The following is a 17,170-nucleotide window of genomic DNA, read 5'->3' on the forward strand; positions in this document are numbered from 1 at the left end:
CAGCCTGCCTACATCATGGGTGCCAGGATGATGCTGGAACCTGCAACAGGGTTCTCCCCCCTCTGCAGTGGGTGACTCACTCTCTGGTAGAGCAACAGACAGCTTGCTGGTGTTCATAAAAAGGGAGGGGGGCTGGCTTACATCTCAAACCCTAGAATTTCTCACGGATATAATTAAGTAAAAATTGTAGTTGAAGTTAAAATTCCCTTTCTAGGGGAAAAAAAAACTTTCTGAACACTAAAGTTGGGGCAGATGAAATGTGCAGAATGTTCTCTGGTTTACAAGTTGATCTGTTTGAAAGTTGGTCTTAGGGGTATCTCCAGAAGTTGGTGTCCATGTGGCCTGTATGAAACTTGTTTTTCTCTGGCCTGTTGCAATGTATTTTTAGTCATTTTTTAAAATTATACTTAATCATCCCCTCGAAAAAGAGGAAAATTTTAATTACAGATAAAATTGTGCAATGCTGCTTACTGTTGCACGCCTTTTAAATCAAAAAGCTGCAATCACCAGTGGTACATTGTATCCTGCAAAAGATGTTACTAAGCGTCTCACCCATGCCCTGTAGGTGTCGGCTTGATCGCTTCCGGCCAGTGTGATGTGGTGGTGGCGGGCGGTGTGGAGTTAATGTCCGACGTCCCTATTCGTCATTCAAGGAAAATGAGGAAGATGATGCTTGAGCTCAACAAGGCCAAGACTCTGGGTCAGCGACTGTCTTTAATCTCTCAATTCAGATTGAATTTTCTGTCGCCTGAGGTAAGACTCGTGAGCTCTTACAGAGAAACCTGTGTTTCCAAAGCCCCTCCCTGCAGAGCGGCAGAGTTAGGTGGGACAGTGTGGGTGCAGGCCTGCTCAAATAGTTGTAGATTCTGGTAGTTATAGGGAAGACTTAATTATTTGGCCAAGATGCTGAAAGAGAAAATTCATAGGTAGTAGGCAGAGAAGTTGAATTTGTAAGGCCTCCTTAGAGACATCCTGCTCACCAGGGACTTCCCTGGTCTTGATCTTGACTGATAGATTGAAAACAAGCAGTAGATCTGATCTTTCCCACATGACTCAGGACCCCGTGGACATGGGGCAGCCCCTGGGAACTTCCCCTTGCCCCTGTGCTTCCCTCCCAGCTCCCTGCCGTGGCCGAGTTCTCCACCAGCGAGACCATGGGCCACTCTGCAGACCGACTGGCTGCCGCCTTTGCTGTTTCCCGAGCGGAACAGGATGAATATGCGCTGCGGTCTCACACCCTGGCCAAGAAGGCACAGGATGAAGGGCTCCTGTCTGATGTGGTGCCTTTCAAAGTGCCAGGTACACAGGTTTGCTCAGCCGTGTAAAGGGGAATCTTTGTGATAATTGGTGGAAGTTCTGAGTTGGTCCTAAGACTCACAGTCCCATGTATGCCATTGCAAGTGTGTTGTTCTGTCCCCAGAACACTTAACCTTCGCTCTTAAACATGGATTTATATTGTTACAATAGGGAAATGTTATAAAAAGACAGATTTCTGCGTGTCTTCTTTTAGATTTTCCTGATATATTCTAGTTCTTATGTCCATGCCTGTTTTTTTTTTTTAATTCCTGACTCAAATGACTGCTGTATAGAACAGTCAAATGTGAATGAATGCCTCAAGAAAATAGCATGTCCTTTTTCTCTGTCAAGTCATTTAGATGATTTCCCAAATGTCCTAAGCATTTAAAATTTGATACTACCTTGAGAACTCTAAAAGTCTTCCTTCCTAGTGAATAGGTGTGTTGTACATATCAATTGTACTTGTAATTTTGGAAGCATATTTTTCTGGATATGATATTTAAAGCTTGTAGTTGCTTAGAATTAAAAATTCCATGTTTTTGTAGGAAAAGATACAGTTACCAAAGATAACGGCATTCGTCCTTCCTCGCTGGAGCAGATGGCCAAACTGAGACCCGCATTCATCAAACCCTATGGCACAGTGACAGCTGCAAATTCTTCATTCCTGGTATCAGTGCTGTTTACGTTTAGTTGTGACTTTTATATTTGTGTATTCTCGAGAAAATCTCTGGATCATACATAGAGGCCTAAAGAATATAGGTATTCAATTTAAAGATAATGTTAAAACAGGATCATAAAAAAACTAAAGCATCATAGTTTTAAAGCCTTATAAATCACCTACCCCAGCTACCATTCAAATACAGAATGTCATTCTCTTACTCGGTCAAAACATTTATTGCCTGTGCTAGGCACTGGAGATAGAAAAGACAGACAAATATAATATAGTGAGGAAGGGCTGAGATGGATGGATGCGCAAAATATTGGGAAAATACATAGGGGGCCCCTGACCCAAACTGGGCGTGTCAGAGAAGCTTCTTAGAGAAGGGCACATTTGTGCAGTAAGTCTTGAAGGAAGAGTAAAAGCCAACTCAGCCTATAGGTAGGCTAAGCTTCTCCAGTACTTACGTAAGCTTTACAAGAGCAAGCCTCAAGATCAAGAGCTTGGCCTATTGATTTGGGTGTCCCTAATGTCTGACACTGTATCCAGGGTTTCCCCAGTAGTAAAGTTTAATAGTTCAGTATTTTTTATCCCATCGCTCAAGGGACTTTGCCAGTACTTTTTGATTACCTACTTAATATACTCTGGAATGTATCTAGGCATTACATTAAGCTGTACAGGATTAAAGGCTCTCATTCTTATTCTGGGCTCCCTTCGTTTGGATTGTTTAAATGATACCCATCCAGACAGGTTGAGCTAGATTATGTGCTCAGAAAATTTAGGTTCTGGACAAAATGAACCTTTCTTTTCGACTCAAAGAGAGGATGAGGTTCTAAAATATATAAAATGTCTTTCTTACCCCTGTATTCTGAGTTACCTTAATCCTGACTTGATTGGCCTCATTTTTACCTCTAAATATAATATAAATATAAATTGTTGTACAAATATAAAACAGCCTCTCAAAATGCAGAAATAATAATTACCGCTCCAGACTAAATGTGACTGCTATAAGAGCTTAAATCTAGGTCCCTCTTTTTTTATAAGTATTTTCTAAATGACACCATACAATATTTGCTCTTTTCTTTCTGGCTTGTTTTGCCTCACCAAATGTCCCACATGTTCATTCACAATGTTCCATACCTCACAACTTCATTCTTTTTGTAGCAGCACAATAATAGATGATATGTATACACTACCATTCACCAGTCTACTTCTCAGTCACTGCATGGCTTCTGCCACCTCCATTCGTTAGGCATCATGTATAATGCCCAAAGTCAACAGTCCATCAACACTCTCAATTTTAGATAATTTCATTATCCATATTTTTTTTACTCATCTGTTTATACACTGGATAAAAGGAGCAACAGACACAAGGTTTTCACAATCCCACAGTCACATTGTAAAAGTTACACCTTTATACAATCATCTTCAAGAATTAAGGCTGCTGGAACACAGCTCAACAGTTTCAGATACTTCCTCCAGCCACTCCAGTACACCATAAACTAAAAAGGGATATCTATATAATGCATAAGAATAACCTCCAGGATAACCTCTCAACTATGCTCAAAATCTCTCAGCCACTGTCACTCTCCCATTATTTATTTTCATACTTTTTTTCCTCTCTCTCTTTTTTTTTGTCAGCCTTGCTAAGAATCTATCAATTTTATTGATTTTCTCAAAGAACCAACAACTGGTTTTGTTGATTTTCTTTGTTTTCATATTCTCAATTTCATTTATTTCTACTCTAATCTTTGTTATTTCTTTCCTTCTGTTTTCTTTGTAGTTGGTTTGTTGTTCTTTCTCTGGTTCTTCCTGGTCAACAGTTAATTCCTTGATTTTTGCTCTGGGCAATAAATTTCCCTCTCAGCACTGCCTTTACTGCATCCCATAAGTTTGTTATGCTGTGTTTTCATTTTCATTTCCTCAAGATATTTACTGATTTCTCTTGTAATTTTTTCCTTGACATTTAACACATTTAAGAATGTGTTGCCTAGACTCCATGTATTTGTGACTTTTCCAGCCCTCGGCTAGTCATTGATCCCCGACTTCATTTCATTATGATCCGAGAAGTGTTTTGTATAATATCAGTCTTTTTAAATTTATTGAAACTTGCTTTGTGACCCAATATATTGTTTATCCTTGAGAATGATCCATGAGAAGAATGCGTATCTTGTTATTCTGGGGTGTAAAGTTCTGTAAATGTCTATTAAGTCTATTCATTTATCATTTTATTCAAAATCTCTCTATTTCCTTATTCATTCTCTGTCTGGGTGTTCTATCCATTGATGAGAGCAGTAAATTGAATTCTCCAGCTATTATCATAAACATGTCTCCTTCTCCCTTCAGTGTTGTCAGTGTTTGATGTATTTTGGGGACACTCTGGCTCAGTGCGTAAATGTTTGTGATTGTTATGTCTTCTTGATGAATTATTCCTTTTATTAATGCATAGTACCTGTCTTTGTCTCTTTTAATTGTTTTACATTTGAAGTCTAATTTGTCAGATATTAACGTAGCTATCCCCACTCTTCTCTGGTTGTTGTTTGCATAAAATATCTTTTTCCAGCCTTTCATTTTCAGTCTATTTTTGTCCTTTTGTCTAAAGTGAGTCTCTTGTTGGCAGCATATAGATGGGTCCTGATTTTTAGTCCATTCTGCCAGTCTGTGTCATTTGATTGGGGAGTTTAGTCCATTAACATTTAATGTTATTATTGTAAAGGCAGTACTTTATTCTACAATTTTGCCATTTGGATCTTATATATCATATCTTATTTTTTTTTTCCTTTTTCCTTTTACTGATAGTCTTCATTTCTATAGTCTTCTCTAGACCTCTCTTGTCTTTTCTTGTCTTCCTGTAAAGCTTCCTTTGGTATTTTTTTTGTAAGGCTGATCTTTTAGTCACAAATGTCTCAGTGACTGAGACACTCACTCAGTGTCTGAAAATATATTAAACTCTCCTTCGCTTTTTATTTTTTTTTATCCTCCTCTCTTTTTCTGGTGAAAAATAACATATATACAAAAAAGGCAATAAATTTCAAAGCATAGCACAGCAATTAGTTTCAGAACAGATTTCAGAATTTGGTATGGGTTATAGTTTTAGGTTTTTCCTTCTAGCTGCTCCAGACTCATTGACTTTTTGTCTGAAAATATATTAAACTTCCTTTCACTTTTTATTTTTGTATCCTCCTCTCTTTTTTTGGTGAAAAATAACATATATACAAAAAAAATCAATAAGTTTCAAAGCACACCACAACAATTAATTATAGAACAGGTTTCAGAATTTGGTATGGGCTATAGTTTTAGGTTTTTCTTTTTTTTGAACATTCTTTTTTTTTTTCTTTTTCGTCACATAGTTGTATATTCATCATCATGATCATTTCCTAGAACATTTTACGTTTTCTTTCTAGCTGCTCCAAGACACTGGAAACTACAAGAAATATCAATATAATGATTCAGCAGTCATACTCATTTGTTAAATCCTATCTTCTCTGTTATAACTCCACCTTTTCCTTTGATCTTTCTTCCAATTTTTAGGGGTATTTGGGCTTTGACCATTCCAACTTTTTCATTTTGGAAAGGGCTGTCAGTAGTATGGGATAGGGGGATGGAAGTAGTTGATGTTTTGGAGAGGCTGGCCTCTCTGGATCTCTAGACTGGAATCCATGTGGAGGTTGTAGGTTTCTGGAAAGTAATCACAGTGCATGGAACCTTTGTAGAATCTCTGATAAAGCCCTTGGTGTTCTTTAGGTTTGGCAGGAATGGTTTTGGTTGGAGTTCAATAAACCATGATAAACAGCTATATCTAGCTGAAGCTTGCATACGAGTAGCCTCTCGACACTATTTGAGGTCAGTATCAGCCACTGATATCTTATTTGTACAATTCTTTTCCCCCTTTTGATCAGGAATGGCATTGTTGATCCCACAGTACAGGACCATGTTCGTCCCTGGGAATCATCTCCCATGTTGCTAGGGAGACTTTCACCCCTGGATGCCATGTCCCAGTTAGGGGGGAGGGTAATTATTTCACTTGCAGAGTTGGGCTTAGAGAGAGAGGCCACATCTGCGCAACAAAGAGATTCTCTTTAAGTAACTCTCAGGCATAACCATAGGTAAGCTAAGCTTCTCTGCTACATAAATAAGCTTCACAAGAGCAAGCCTCAAGATCAAGAACTTGGAACACTGAAAGTCCCTTATGTCTGAAATGGTATCAGGTGGTAAAGTTTAATAGTTCCATATTTTTTTCTCCCATCCCTTAAAGTACTTTGCCAATACTTTAAAATTATTTACTCATGTGGGATGTATCTGTAACCCCCTCGTTTTTTGTTTGTTTGTTTTGCATGGGCAGGCACCAGGAAGCAAGCCTGGGTTTCTGGCATGGCAGGCAAGAACTTTGCCTGCTGAGCCACTGTGGCCCGCCCTCCCCCATTTTTTTTGAGGACAGTTTTTCTGGGTGTAGAATTTTTGGTTGGCATTTTTTCTTTTTGAATCTTGAATACATCATACCACTTCCTTCTCACCTCCATGGTTTCTGCTGAGAAATCCACACATTGTCTTATCAAACTTCTTTTGTATGTGATGGATTGCTTTTCCCTTGCTGCTTTCAGAATTCTCTCTTTGTCATTGATGTTTGACAATCTGATTAGGAAGTGTGTTGGAGTAGGTCCATTTGGATCTGTTTCATTTAAGGTACACTGTACTTGGATCTGTAATTTTATATCTTTCATAAGAGATGGGAAATTTTCAGTGATTATTTCCTCCATTAGTCTTTCTGCCACCTTTCCCTTTTCTTTTACTTCTGGGGCACCCGTAACACATATATTTATGTGCTTCACGTTGTCATTAAATTCCTTTACACTTTGCTGATATTTTTCCATTATTTTCCCTATCCTTTCTTTTGCTTATAGGATTTCATATGTCCTGTCCCTGTCATCTAGTTTACTAATCCTTTCTTCTGCCTCTTCAAATCTGCTGTTATATGTCTCCATTGTTTTTTCCATCTCTTCTATTGTACCTTTCATTCCCATAAGTTTTGCCCTTTGTTTTTTCAAACTTTCACATTCTTCTCTATGTTCACCCAATATTTTCTTTATATCCTTCATCTCTTTTGCCATATCTTCCCTCAGCCATTGATTTGATTTTTGATGTGATTGTACATGTCTTTTCAAACATCTTTAATTACTTATTTCAACTTTTGTATCTCATTTGAAATATTGGTTTGTTCCATTGACTGGGCCATATCTTTGATTTTCCTAGTATGACTTCTTATTTTTTGCTGGCATTTAGGCATTTGATTTCCTTTGTTTATTCTGCAGATGATTTTCACACCTTTACCTAGTGTTTTCTTATTGGTTGGCTTTGTTCTTTATCTGTTCTTGGTATTCAGTTCAACTTATTCTAGTCCTCTAGTATAACTTTTGTTTAACCAATTAGAAGTTTTCAGCTCTTGTTTTTCTGTTTCTTGCCCTGCTTATATGGAACCTCTCTTTGAAGAGGGTCTTCTCAGATATGATTGACCCCTGTCAGATTTTCCCAGACCAGACAGCCCACTTCTCAGGGGGAGGCTGTATCCACTATCAGTTTTCCCTGAGGGTGAGACCTAGCATGTCGATAGACTTTCCTTTGAAGCCTCTAGACTCTGTGTTTTCCTATCCTGCCCAGCCTGTAGCACTTGTCAGCCTGCAGCTTCCTACCAGTGAGAAGTGATGTAGTGCATTTCTCAGCAGCCTCTCCCTGCCAGTGGTATGATTGAAACAAAGGTAAGATAGTAGGCTCCTTTAGGGTTGCTTCTATTTTCCAGCCCCTGGGGCCTGAATTCCCAGGAGGAGGGCCACCACTTGATCTGGGCCCCGCCTCCCTTTCCTTAGGGAAGATAGACACCCTCTAGAGAATTATCCTCCCCATTCACTGGGCTGGTTACTTTGTCTCTCAGATGTGCCTTTATTTCACCCTGGCCTGGGCAGTGCTGGGGCCTGAGAATGCTTAAAGTTCTATCTAATGAGAGTTCTGTGGAATCTCAGCTGTTCCACCCATTCTAGATTGGTGTATGATGTATGTCTGGTCATTGATGTCCCCCCAACAGTTGTTCCATACAGTTCCTGGCTGTTTACTAGCTCTCCTCCTGGAGGATGAACTAAATTCCACACCTCACTATGCCGCCATCTTGCCATGCCCCCATTTATTTTTCACTTCTCTGGTATGTAACCATCATATTCTTCTTTGCTCTTTAGATTACTTAGTAAGTATCCCTATTGATTCTGCTGCTCTAAGATGTCTCTTCTGATGGAAATAGGTCAGTGTTTCTACTATAAAATAACTTCTGTCTAATGGCAGACAGAGTTCAAGGAAATAGGATTAGACAGTTTTGTAAGTTACTCCTCCTCACCTGCTGATTCTCATCCCTTTGCAGTTCTGGGGTTCAGTTGTGTGTTCCAGGAGGATTTCACTCCTTCACACATCTCCCATAGACATTCAGATTTCTACTTGAATATTTTATGCTCTGTTTGCATTTTTCCCTTATTTTGAAACTAAAAATATAGGTATTTATCAGACTTACATACTTCAGGGACATCAGATGACAGAACATTAATCGGTAGAGAGTATCCATTGTGTGTTTTTATCTACCATATTCTTAGACTGAAGTTTTCCAGAGCATTTAAGTATATTAGAGAAAGGAAAACAAATTATGTAAACAATGTGAGGAAAGGAAGAACACTGTTTCAACAACCCAGAAAATAAAGGGACCATTAATCTGTTGTAGATGCACTGATTGAGGGATAGAAAATGGAATTTCACTGACAATCCCTGGGAATTCATTTCTCCCCAAGGAAATAAGTACTTGTGCTGTATTTAGCTTTTTTTCTTTTCCTTTCTTTACCAGGGGCAGCCTTTGGGGAGTGACTGCTAATGGGCATGGTTTTTTTCTTTTATACAATTTTATTTATATATATATATTCACATATCATGTAATCATCCGAAGTATATAACCAGTGGTTCACAGTGTCATCATATAGCTTTGCATTTATCATCACAATCGATTTTTGAACATTTTCATTACTCAAAAAAGAATAAAAGTAAAAGTAAAAAAGAAGACTCAAAACATCCCCTATCCCTCATCTCCCCCATTGTTTATTTATTTTTTTGTCTTTATTTTCTTACTTACCTGTTCATACACTGGATAAACGGAGGGTCAATCACAAGGTTCTCATATTCACACAGTCACACCTTAAAAGCTATATAGTTATACAATCATCTTCAAAAATCCCCGCTACGTGGGACAGGATATCCAGGAGTGAAAGTCTCCCTGGTGACATGGGAGATGATTCCCAGGGATGAATCCAGACCTGGCACCATGGAATCAACAATTCCATCCTGACCAAAAGGGAGGAAAAGGTGTAAATTATCAGTGACAGAGAGAGTTCAGATAGAGTTGAGAGGTTACTCTGGAGTTTGCTCTTATGCAAGCTTCAGGTAGACCTTGCTACCTATCATAACCTGCCAACCCCCAACCAAGACTGTTCCAGCCCATCTTAAAGAACACCTAGGGCAATATGTAAGAGTCCAGAGGGTTCCATGCATTAAAGTAACTTTACTTTAATGTTTAAAGAAACCTTCAAACTCCAGATGGGTCCCTGATCCAGATAAGTCCTGAAACTTAGAGGGCCCAGCCTCTCCAGAACATCAGATAGTTCCATCTCCCTACCCCATATTAGTGGCAGACCCTTCCAAAATCAAAAATTTAGACTCCGCCATAGCCCAAACACTCCTAAAAAGAGGTATGGAAAGATCAAAGGTGATGGTGGAGTTATACATGGGAGATAGGATTTAACAAATAAATATGAATGCTGAATCATTAAATTGATATCTCATTTAGCCTCCAGTATTTTAGAACAGCTAGAAGTAAAAGCCTAAAATTGTGAAATAGTAATCTATGTCAAAATCTAAAATGTATTCTACAACTAATTGTGGTACTGTGCTTTGAAATTTATAGCTTTTTTGTATATGTTATTTTTCACAAAACAAAAGAAGGAAAAAAAGTAGATTGTGATGATAAAAAGGTATTTAAGCCCTCTAGCCTCCTATATTCTGGAGCAACTAGAAGGAAAAATTTGAGAGGATTATATCATAGCCCATGAGAAACTCGGGGACCTGTCCTATAACCACTTGTTGAAAAGTGCTTTGAAAACTATTGCTTTTTTATTTCTTTGCTTTGTATGTATGTTATACTGTACGATAAAAAATGTTAAAAAAAAAAAAAGAATCAAGGGCATTGGATTACAGTTAAACAGTATCAGGTATTTCCCTCTAGCTACTTGGGCATGGGCTTTTTTGGCAGGTGATGAAAATATTGGGTGGTGATAATTACTGCACAACTTTATGAATATAGTAAAAACCACATAACTGTGCACTTTAGAGGAGTGATTTTTATGGTGTGTGAATTATGTCTCAATAAAGCTATTATAAGTTTTAAAAATTTGCAGTTAAGGTCTAATAAAAAGATTGTTGAATCATGGCCAATAGCCATTTATTTGAATCTGAATTCAGCATAACTTTAGAGTTAGTTGAAATGGGACTTGGTTTGTGTTTATAAAGTGGCTATAAGGTCTGGAAACGTAAGCAAATGCTTGAGGTACTAGGTGATGGTAAGTGACCAGTCAGTGCCTGCTATTGATGGGCTAGAGGAGGGGTCCCTGGAGTGGTTCCAACAGGATGCCTCACCACCCCAGTAAGCCAGAGTGGGTGCAGGACTGGTTGGATGATAATTTCTAAAACTTGACTGGATATTATGGCATGTTACATGGGCTACACTCAGGCCAGATCTGAGCTCCCTTGATTACTTCTCCTGGGGTGTATTAAAGGTGCAGTTTTATTCAGTGAAAATCACAGTCACAGATCATCTGAGGCCGCATGATAACTCTCAGAAACATGTGAATGTACCACATTCATTGTACACCTGCACAATGACACGTTAAACCTATTTGTAGCACAATGCCCGTAAACCATTTGTTATGTACATTTGCCCATTTTCAAACTTTCTGGCCACTCTGTAGATGGCTGCATAGTCTCTTCAGAGTCATGGGGTTATAAGCATATGATAGAATGTGGTAGAAATTGTTTTGAATTTACAGACTATATGGAATTCTTTCCTTTCCTTTGGAATCTTGGCCTTTTCAAAATTCTTTCTTTTGAATTGATGGTAAAGGACTTTTTATCAGTGGTACCTCTTTGTACCCCAACTTCTTGACTGTCATCTGGGAAAATGCTTAGAGGAGTGTCTGAAGAGGGTAGACGGTGTGTGTAATACTCTGAGCTGCCTGCCTGTTTCTTCTCCCATTGGAAGAAGCAATGAGAAGCAATGCAGAAAATGTGACAGATAAATAGCTAAGATGATAGAATGGATATATTAGATAACTCAGGTAGAAAGTTAGATAGATGCTAGATTGTTTTAATTCATAAAATTCTTCATATTCTGGCTCCAAAGTGAAGCATGTTTCCTTTACATTTACTGTGGTACCTATTTCTAAAGTTACCTATTCTCTTTATCCATTTTGATAATTCTAGTACTTTTTGAAAAGGCCCCTCTACCCTCTTCCTCCAGATAATGTCAGTGTCTGTGTTTGAATTGTGATTTAATGATAGATAAAATGAAATAAGTTGCTATATTGAATTGCTGTATAATTAGTAGATTCATGAACAAGACTTAGAAGATGCTATAGAAAGACGTCCATACGGGTTAAAGGATTTTACAGAATTGTCTGGTGTACATTTCAGACTGATGGCGCCTCTGCAATGCTGATTATGGCTGAGGAAAAGGCTCTGGCTATGGGGTACAAGCCCAAGGCCTATTTGAGGTAAAGTAAAATGTTCAAATGAGTTGCCTCTGATTTCTTTATTTTCTTACTGAAGCTAACCGTTCTATTTTTCACCTAGGGATTTTGTGTATGTATCGCAGGACCCAAAAGATCAACTTTTACTTGGGTAGGTAGCAGTATATGTCCTTGGGCTATACTCAGAAGTATTTATGCTGCTTAAGTTACCCACATTTATTACACAAATTTTAAAGGACACCATGCCCTGAGTGGGGTTCTTGTTATAACGATAATAATCCTTTGTGCTGATATATCATTTTATAATTAGGAGTTATTTTTTTCTATGTGTTTTTACTTATATACATGTGCAACTTTGTATTCTGCTATTTTTGCATTAAGATGTCATAAGCATTTTCACATATCACTCTGTGATCTGCCACATAGCTTCTTGACAGCTCTATAAAATTTATAATTTTAGACCTTCCTCCCCTCACCCACAAAGGCTCTAACCTCTCTGGCCTCCATTATGTCTTTCAAACTAGCCGGTCCCTCTCTGGGCCTTGCCCCTTGCCCCTTGAACTCTGCTTTCTTCTTCTAGCTCTCAGCATCTTTAGCTTGTCCTTGACCTTCAGGTATTGGGTTGAATACCATCTAAAAGAGGCCTTCCCTGACCAGCCTCTCTAAAGAGTCTCCATCAGTTATTTTCTGAATCATTTCCTCATGACCCTGATGATCCCAGGCTGCATTTATCTTCCTTTGTTTACCTGTTTATTATCTGTTTCCCTGACTCTAGAATATAAACTTCCTATGGGCAAACACCATGCCTGTTCACTCCTACATCCCCAGCACTTAATGAATATTCATACAGCAGCATTATTGAGTGAATAAATAAATGCTGGACATTATAATACCTCAGTAAAACTCAGTTTGTGAAATATAAAGAAGCTCTTGGGTTACACATTAAAGTTTTGAGTTGTTAATTTTTAAAAATTTTTTCTTTTCAGACCAACATATGCTACTCCAAAAGTTTTAGAGAAAGCAGGATTAACAATGAATGATCTTGATGCTTTTGAATTTCATGAAGCTTTCTCAGTAAGTCATTTTAAAGACACACATCACAGTGTGGATATATCTCAATAAAATAACATTAAAAGAAGACATATCAGAGAATTATAAACAGTGTAGTCCATGTTTGTTGTAGACAAAGTTTGTCTTTTATACATAACCGGCCTACAGAGGGGAGGGGGTTGAGGGCCAGCTGGGTGACAGTGCTGGGAGGCCCTGCTGAGGACATCTCTTAGATGCCCTTCATAGGACCAAATAGTTTCTGGAGGAAATCTCTTCTGAAAATTGATTTAAAGATTTGCTCATCTCTAAAATTAGACAAACCTCTGCCTAAAAGAAAGCTGAGAAATATTAATAACAAGGCACTAACTGAATTATTTTCCCCTCTAGGGTCAAATTTTGGCTAATTTTAAAGCCATGGATTCTGATTGGTTTGCACAGAACTGCATGGGCAGAAATACCAAGGTGGGTTTCTGATTAAACATGTGTTTGAATTACCAAAGCACATTAATATTGGAGCTTAGTTAGCTCTAGGAAAGTTATGAAGGGGATAGCTTTTCCTTTTTATGAAGAATTCTGTTTCATTAAATGTATGTATTTCTTAGTTTAAAAATAGTTGCTAGAAATTCCTGAGCAAAATTAAAAGCATAACTACATTGTCTTTTGTTCTTCCCATTCTGACACTAGATGAAAATAGATGGACCCTTGGCTTTCAGAACTGACCTAGAGTTTCTTTTGTAATAACATTATTTGTGATGTTTCTGAAGTTATTAACTTTCCCCTCTCTAATTGCTTCCTATTCCCAAGGGCCTAGCCTGATTGCTTTCTCAGGAACCTCATCCTTCCATTTGTGTCTCTTGTGGCTACCAGGTTGGGGTGCCTCCCCTGGAGAAGTTTAACAACTGGGGTGGGTCGCTGTCCCTGGGACACCCATTTGGAGCCACTGGCTGCCGCTTGGTCATGGCAGCTGCCAACAGGCTACGGAGGGAAGGAGGCCAGTATGGCCTCGTGGCCGCCTGTGCAGCCGGAGGGCAGGTATGTTGTCCCCAAAGCCACTTTTTTGGAAATGAAAGAAGTTCATTTCAAGAACGTCTAGTTTAGTTTGGTTTGGAGCATTCTTTTTTTTTTTTTCATATATTTTTATTTTGAAAAATTTCTAAACATACAGCAAGTTGCAAAAATAGTACAATGAACCTACCTACCCACTATCTAAATTCACCAAATGTTAACATTTTCCACATTCTCTCTAGTTCACAAATGTTTATAGTGGCTTATTTGTAATAGTAGAAAACAACAATAACACCAAAAAAAAAAAAAAAACAAAAACTGTGAACAGGTAAATGGATAAACAAATTGCAGTATAAACATATAATGAAATACTACTCGATAATAAAATAGAATGAACTATTGTCAGGATTATCTACATACTGTATGGTTAGAATTGGCCATGGACCACCAACCTGTCTTCTCAGCCCGAAACGGTGAACCTGCTGACTTCTTTCCCCTTCCTCCGAATCCTGGCTCATGAAGCTTAGCTTTTGTCATAGCTGTCCTCATCTCCAACTCGCCTAGTAACTGCTGTAGAATACCAGGTTGAAACAAAAATTTTTTAGCCTGAAAAGTTTCTTTGGAAGCTGATCCCTGTCAGAATATTCAAATTAATGCCCTCTAAACCACCTTGGGTGTGGGAGACCGCAGTGCACACCTGTCGGTGGTGACTGCCTGAGCAAGCAAGGGGAAGGGAGAACTCTGGGACCTGCCACCTCCCTCCATCCCCTATTAGGGATTTTCTCTTCCCTAAATTTATGACTGTTTTAATAATGGCTTTCATATTGTTCCATTTTCCCCCCACATTATCACATTTAGAATACCTTTAAGGGGGCCCAGGTATATCTCTGCAGACGGAAAGATAAGGAATACATATTTTCATATTCTGTGTTTTCAATATCTGAATGTTAGACATTGGGAGGACACAAGAGTTCAGAATATTATATTGGCCCTGAGAATGCAGAGGGTGTAGTGATGACTGGAAATGGAATCACCTAAACAGGCTTGCTATACATCGTGAAATGCCAAGACCTGGGAGTTGTCACTAATGCCCCTCTTTCCAACACATCTTATGTTAGCAAATTATTTCAGTTCTGCTTTCAAAATATATAGCAAATCTAATTGCTTATTTGCCTCTGTATTGTTACCAACTTAGTCCAAGCCAACGACCTCTGCCTCGAATATTGCCTGAGAATCCCAGTGGGGACTCTGCTTCATCCTTAACCACCAGCACCCAGAAAGCAGAGTAATCCTGTTGAATGACCAGTCAGTTCTAGCCTCTCTCTCTCTCTCTCTCTCTCGTTTTTTTCATTTTAAACGGTTTTATTCACATAGCATGTAGTCCAACCTAAGTAAATATAACCCATGCCTTTGCCACCATAATCTATATGAAAAATTTCCTTTTCTAATTTAGAATGTTCTTAAAGCAATATTTCTGATGGCAGGTGGGTAGGGGAGAAAAGCAGCCTGTTTATTCATTTGGTACAACTTTATTTTTTTCCTAAAATAATATTTACTTTTTTTATGAACGTGATATAACAGTGCTCATTATGGAAATTCTGGAAAACATGAAAAGTATATAGAACAAAAATTAAATCACCTGTAGTTCCCTCAGCAGATATATAATTAACATCTTGATATATTTTTATTTCATCTATGTAGTCATCCTGAGACTTTATCTGTAAAATGTCTTCAAGAGGTAACTGTCTTTCTAGAGGAATGCACTGTACCTTAATTGGGAAAGTAATTTATCTTTGGATAACTTATTGCTAGTTAGCCAGGAGAAATTATGTTATTCTGACAGTTAATGACTATATAACAAGAATGGAATGATCATTAAAAAAAAGCCACTGTGATTTCTCATTTTAATAATCATTTATGGAGCATCTATTAGGAATTACACTCTACTAGGCACCTTATTTATAGTATGCTATTTAATGTCGTGCTCGCAAAAACACTGGGAGCTCCATTTTGTAACTGAGGAAATTGAGATTAATGACTGATAACTTTCCCAAGATCACACAGCGTTTGAATGGCAGGACCAGGATCAAACTACAAAGCCTGTATTTACCCCATTGTACTCCGCTGCCTCCTTAATCGTGTTATGCTTATTGTCCAATTTCATTGCCTTTCGTTGCCCTAATTGAACTTTCTATTTTTCACTTTACAGGGCCATGCTATGATAGTGGAAGCTTATCCAAAATAATATATCAAGAAGAGGTGACGTGAAATTTTTGTGAAACACTCACACTAAGCAATGCCATTTCAATGCATTACTAAGTGACATCTATAATTCCCAGCTCCTCTTAGGAAAGCAAAATTTGTGGCCTTCTGTTAAATATTTTCCAATTAAGCCTTGCCTGTGTTCTGGCTTTTCGATAATCATGGCTTACTGCTCTTTCAGGGATTTCTTAGTCACCAGAATCTTACCCAGTAATACAGTCAAGCTGCTGCCTCTTTTTCTTTTTTTGTCTATTTTCATGAACAACTAAACGAGCAGTTGCAGTTTGGGAAAGAGGTTGGCTGAGATTTGAAATCATCTGTTATAACATTTGCAAATTATGCTCACTCCTATTTGTGTCCTAAAGATAAGTGTTTTTTCTATAAAATACAAACCAATGTGCCTAAATTAACTCAATATAGAAAGATAATTCAGAACCTAAACCATACTGAAAACTAACAGCAAATATATAGCTACATAAATGTCAACTTGGTCAACTTTAATAAAGTGGAGACATGTTAGAGAACTATTTATTTTTTATTAGGGGGACGGGAATGGTTCTCTTGGCTTATGGGCAAATTTTGCCTTTAATTACTCATTTGGAACTTCTAACCTCTAACCATTTTGATCTATCTCGAGGCTACTAGGAACATAACGGGGGTCCTGCTTTAGAATAACACCTTTTTTTTTCCATTTCTTCAATTGAAGTAAAAAAAAAAAAGTATGAATTTCGCCCTTTGAGAATGCTTCTGTTTACCAAGATTTAAATGAAGTATAAAGAGGTTTTTTATTTTGATCAATATATTGTACATTCTCTCAGTTTTTTGACCATACTAAGTAACATGTATGCTAGTCCTTTGAAGAAACAGAAGGCTCAGTTTGTCATCACCATCCAGTTCAGGGGCAGGCTGGGCAAGGGACCTCGTCCTAACCTCCTTAAAGTGAATTTGAGTATCTCAGCATCATTTTCCCCATGGTTTCATTGATAATTTCAACATAACATGAGCTTTTAATTAATACTGAGAGGCACTGTGTATTTATATAACTATACATCGAAAAATCCACTTGTTAAATATAAAG

At 38.0% G+C, this 17,170-nt stretch overlaps 1 protein-coding gene across 2 annotated transcripts in view; it reads left to right on the forward strand.

The window, feature by feature from the left end:
• HADHB (hydroxyacyl-CoA dehydrogenase trifunctional multienzyme complex subunit beta) overlaps nt 1-16,616 on the forward strand; it is a 57,915-nt gene extending 41,299 nt beyond the window's left edge. For both annotated transcript variants that reach the window (XM_077152334.1, XM_077152335.1), the window contains exons 8-16: nt 566-753; nt 1,119-1,299; nt 1,842-1,963; nt 11,720-11,799; nt 11,879-11,926; nt 12,762-12,849; nt 13,213-13,287; nt 13,693-13,857; nt 16,040-16,616. In XM_077152334.1, the coding sequence (XP_077008449.1) occupies nt 566-753; nt 1,119-1,299; nt 1,842-1,963; nt 11,720-11,799; nt 11,879-11,926; nt 12,762-12,849; nt 13,213-13,287; nt 13,693-13,857; nt 16,040-16,075 (983 nt within the window). In that variant the 3' untranslated portion in view covers nt 16,076-16,616. The remainder of the gene's footprint in view (nt 1-565; nt 754-1,118; nt 1,300-1,841; nt 1,964-11,719; nt 11,800-11,878; nt 11,927-12,761; nt 12,850-13,212; nt 13,288-13,692; nt 13,858-16,039) is intronic.
• The last annotated feature ends 554 nt before the right edge of the window (nt 16,617-17,170 follow it).

The sequence above is a fragment of the Tamandua tetradactyla genome, chromosome 3, assembly GCF_023851605.1.
Source record: "Tamandua tetradactyla isolate mTamTet1 chromosome 3, mTamTet1.pri, whole genome shotgun sequence".
Lineage (NCBI taxonomy): Eukaryota > Metazoa > Chordata > Mammalia > Pilosa > Myrmecophagidae > Tamandua > Tamandua tetradactyla.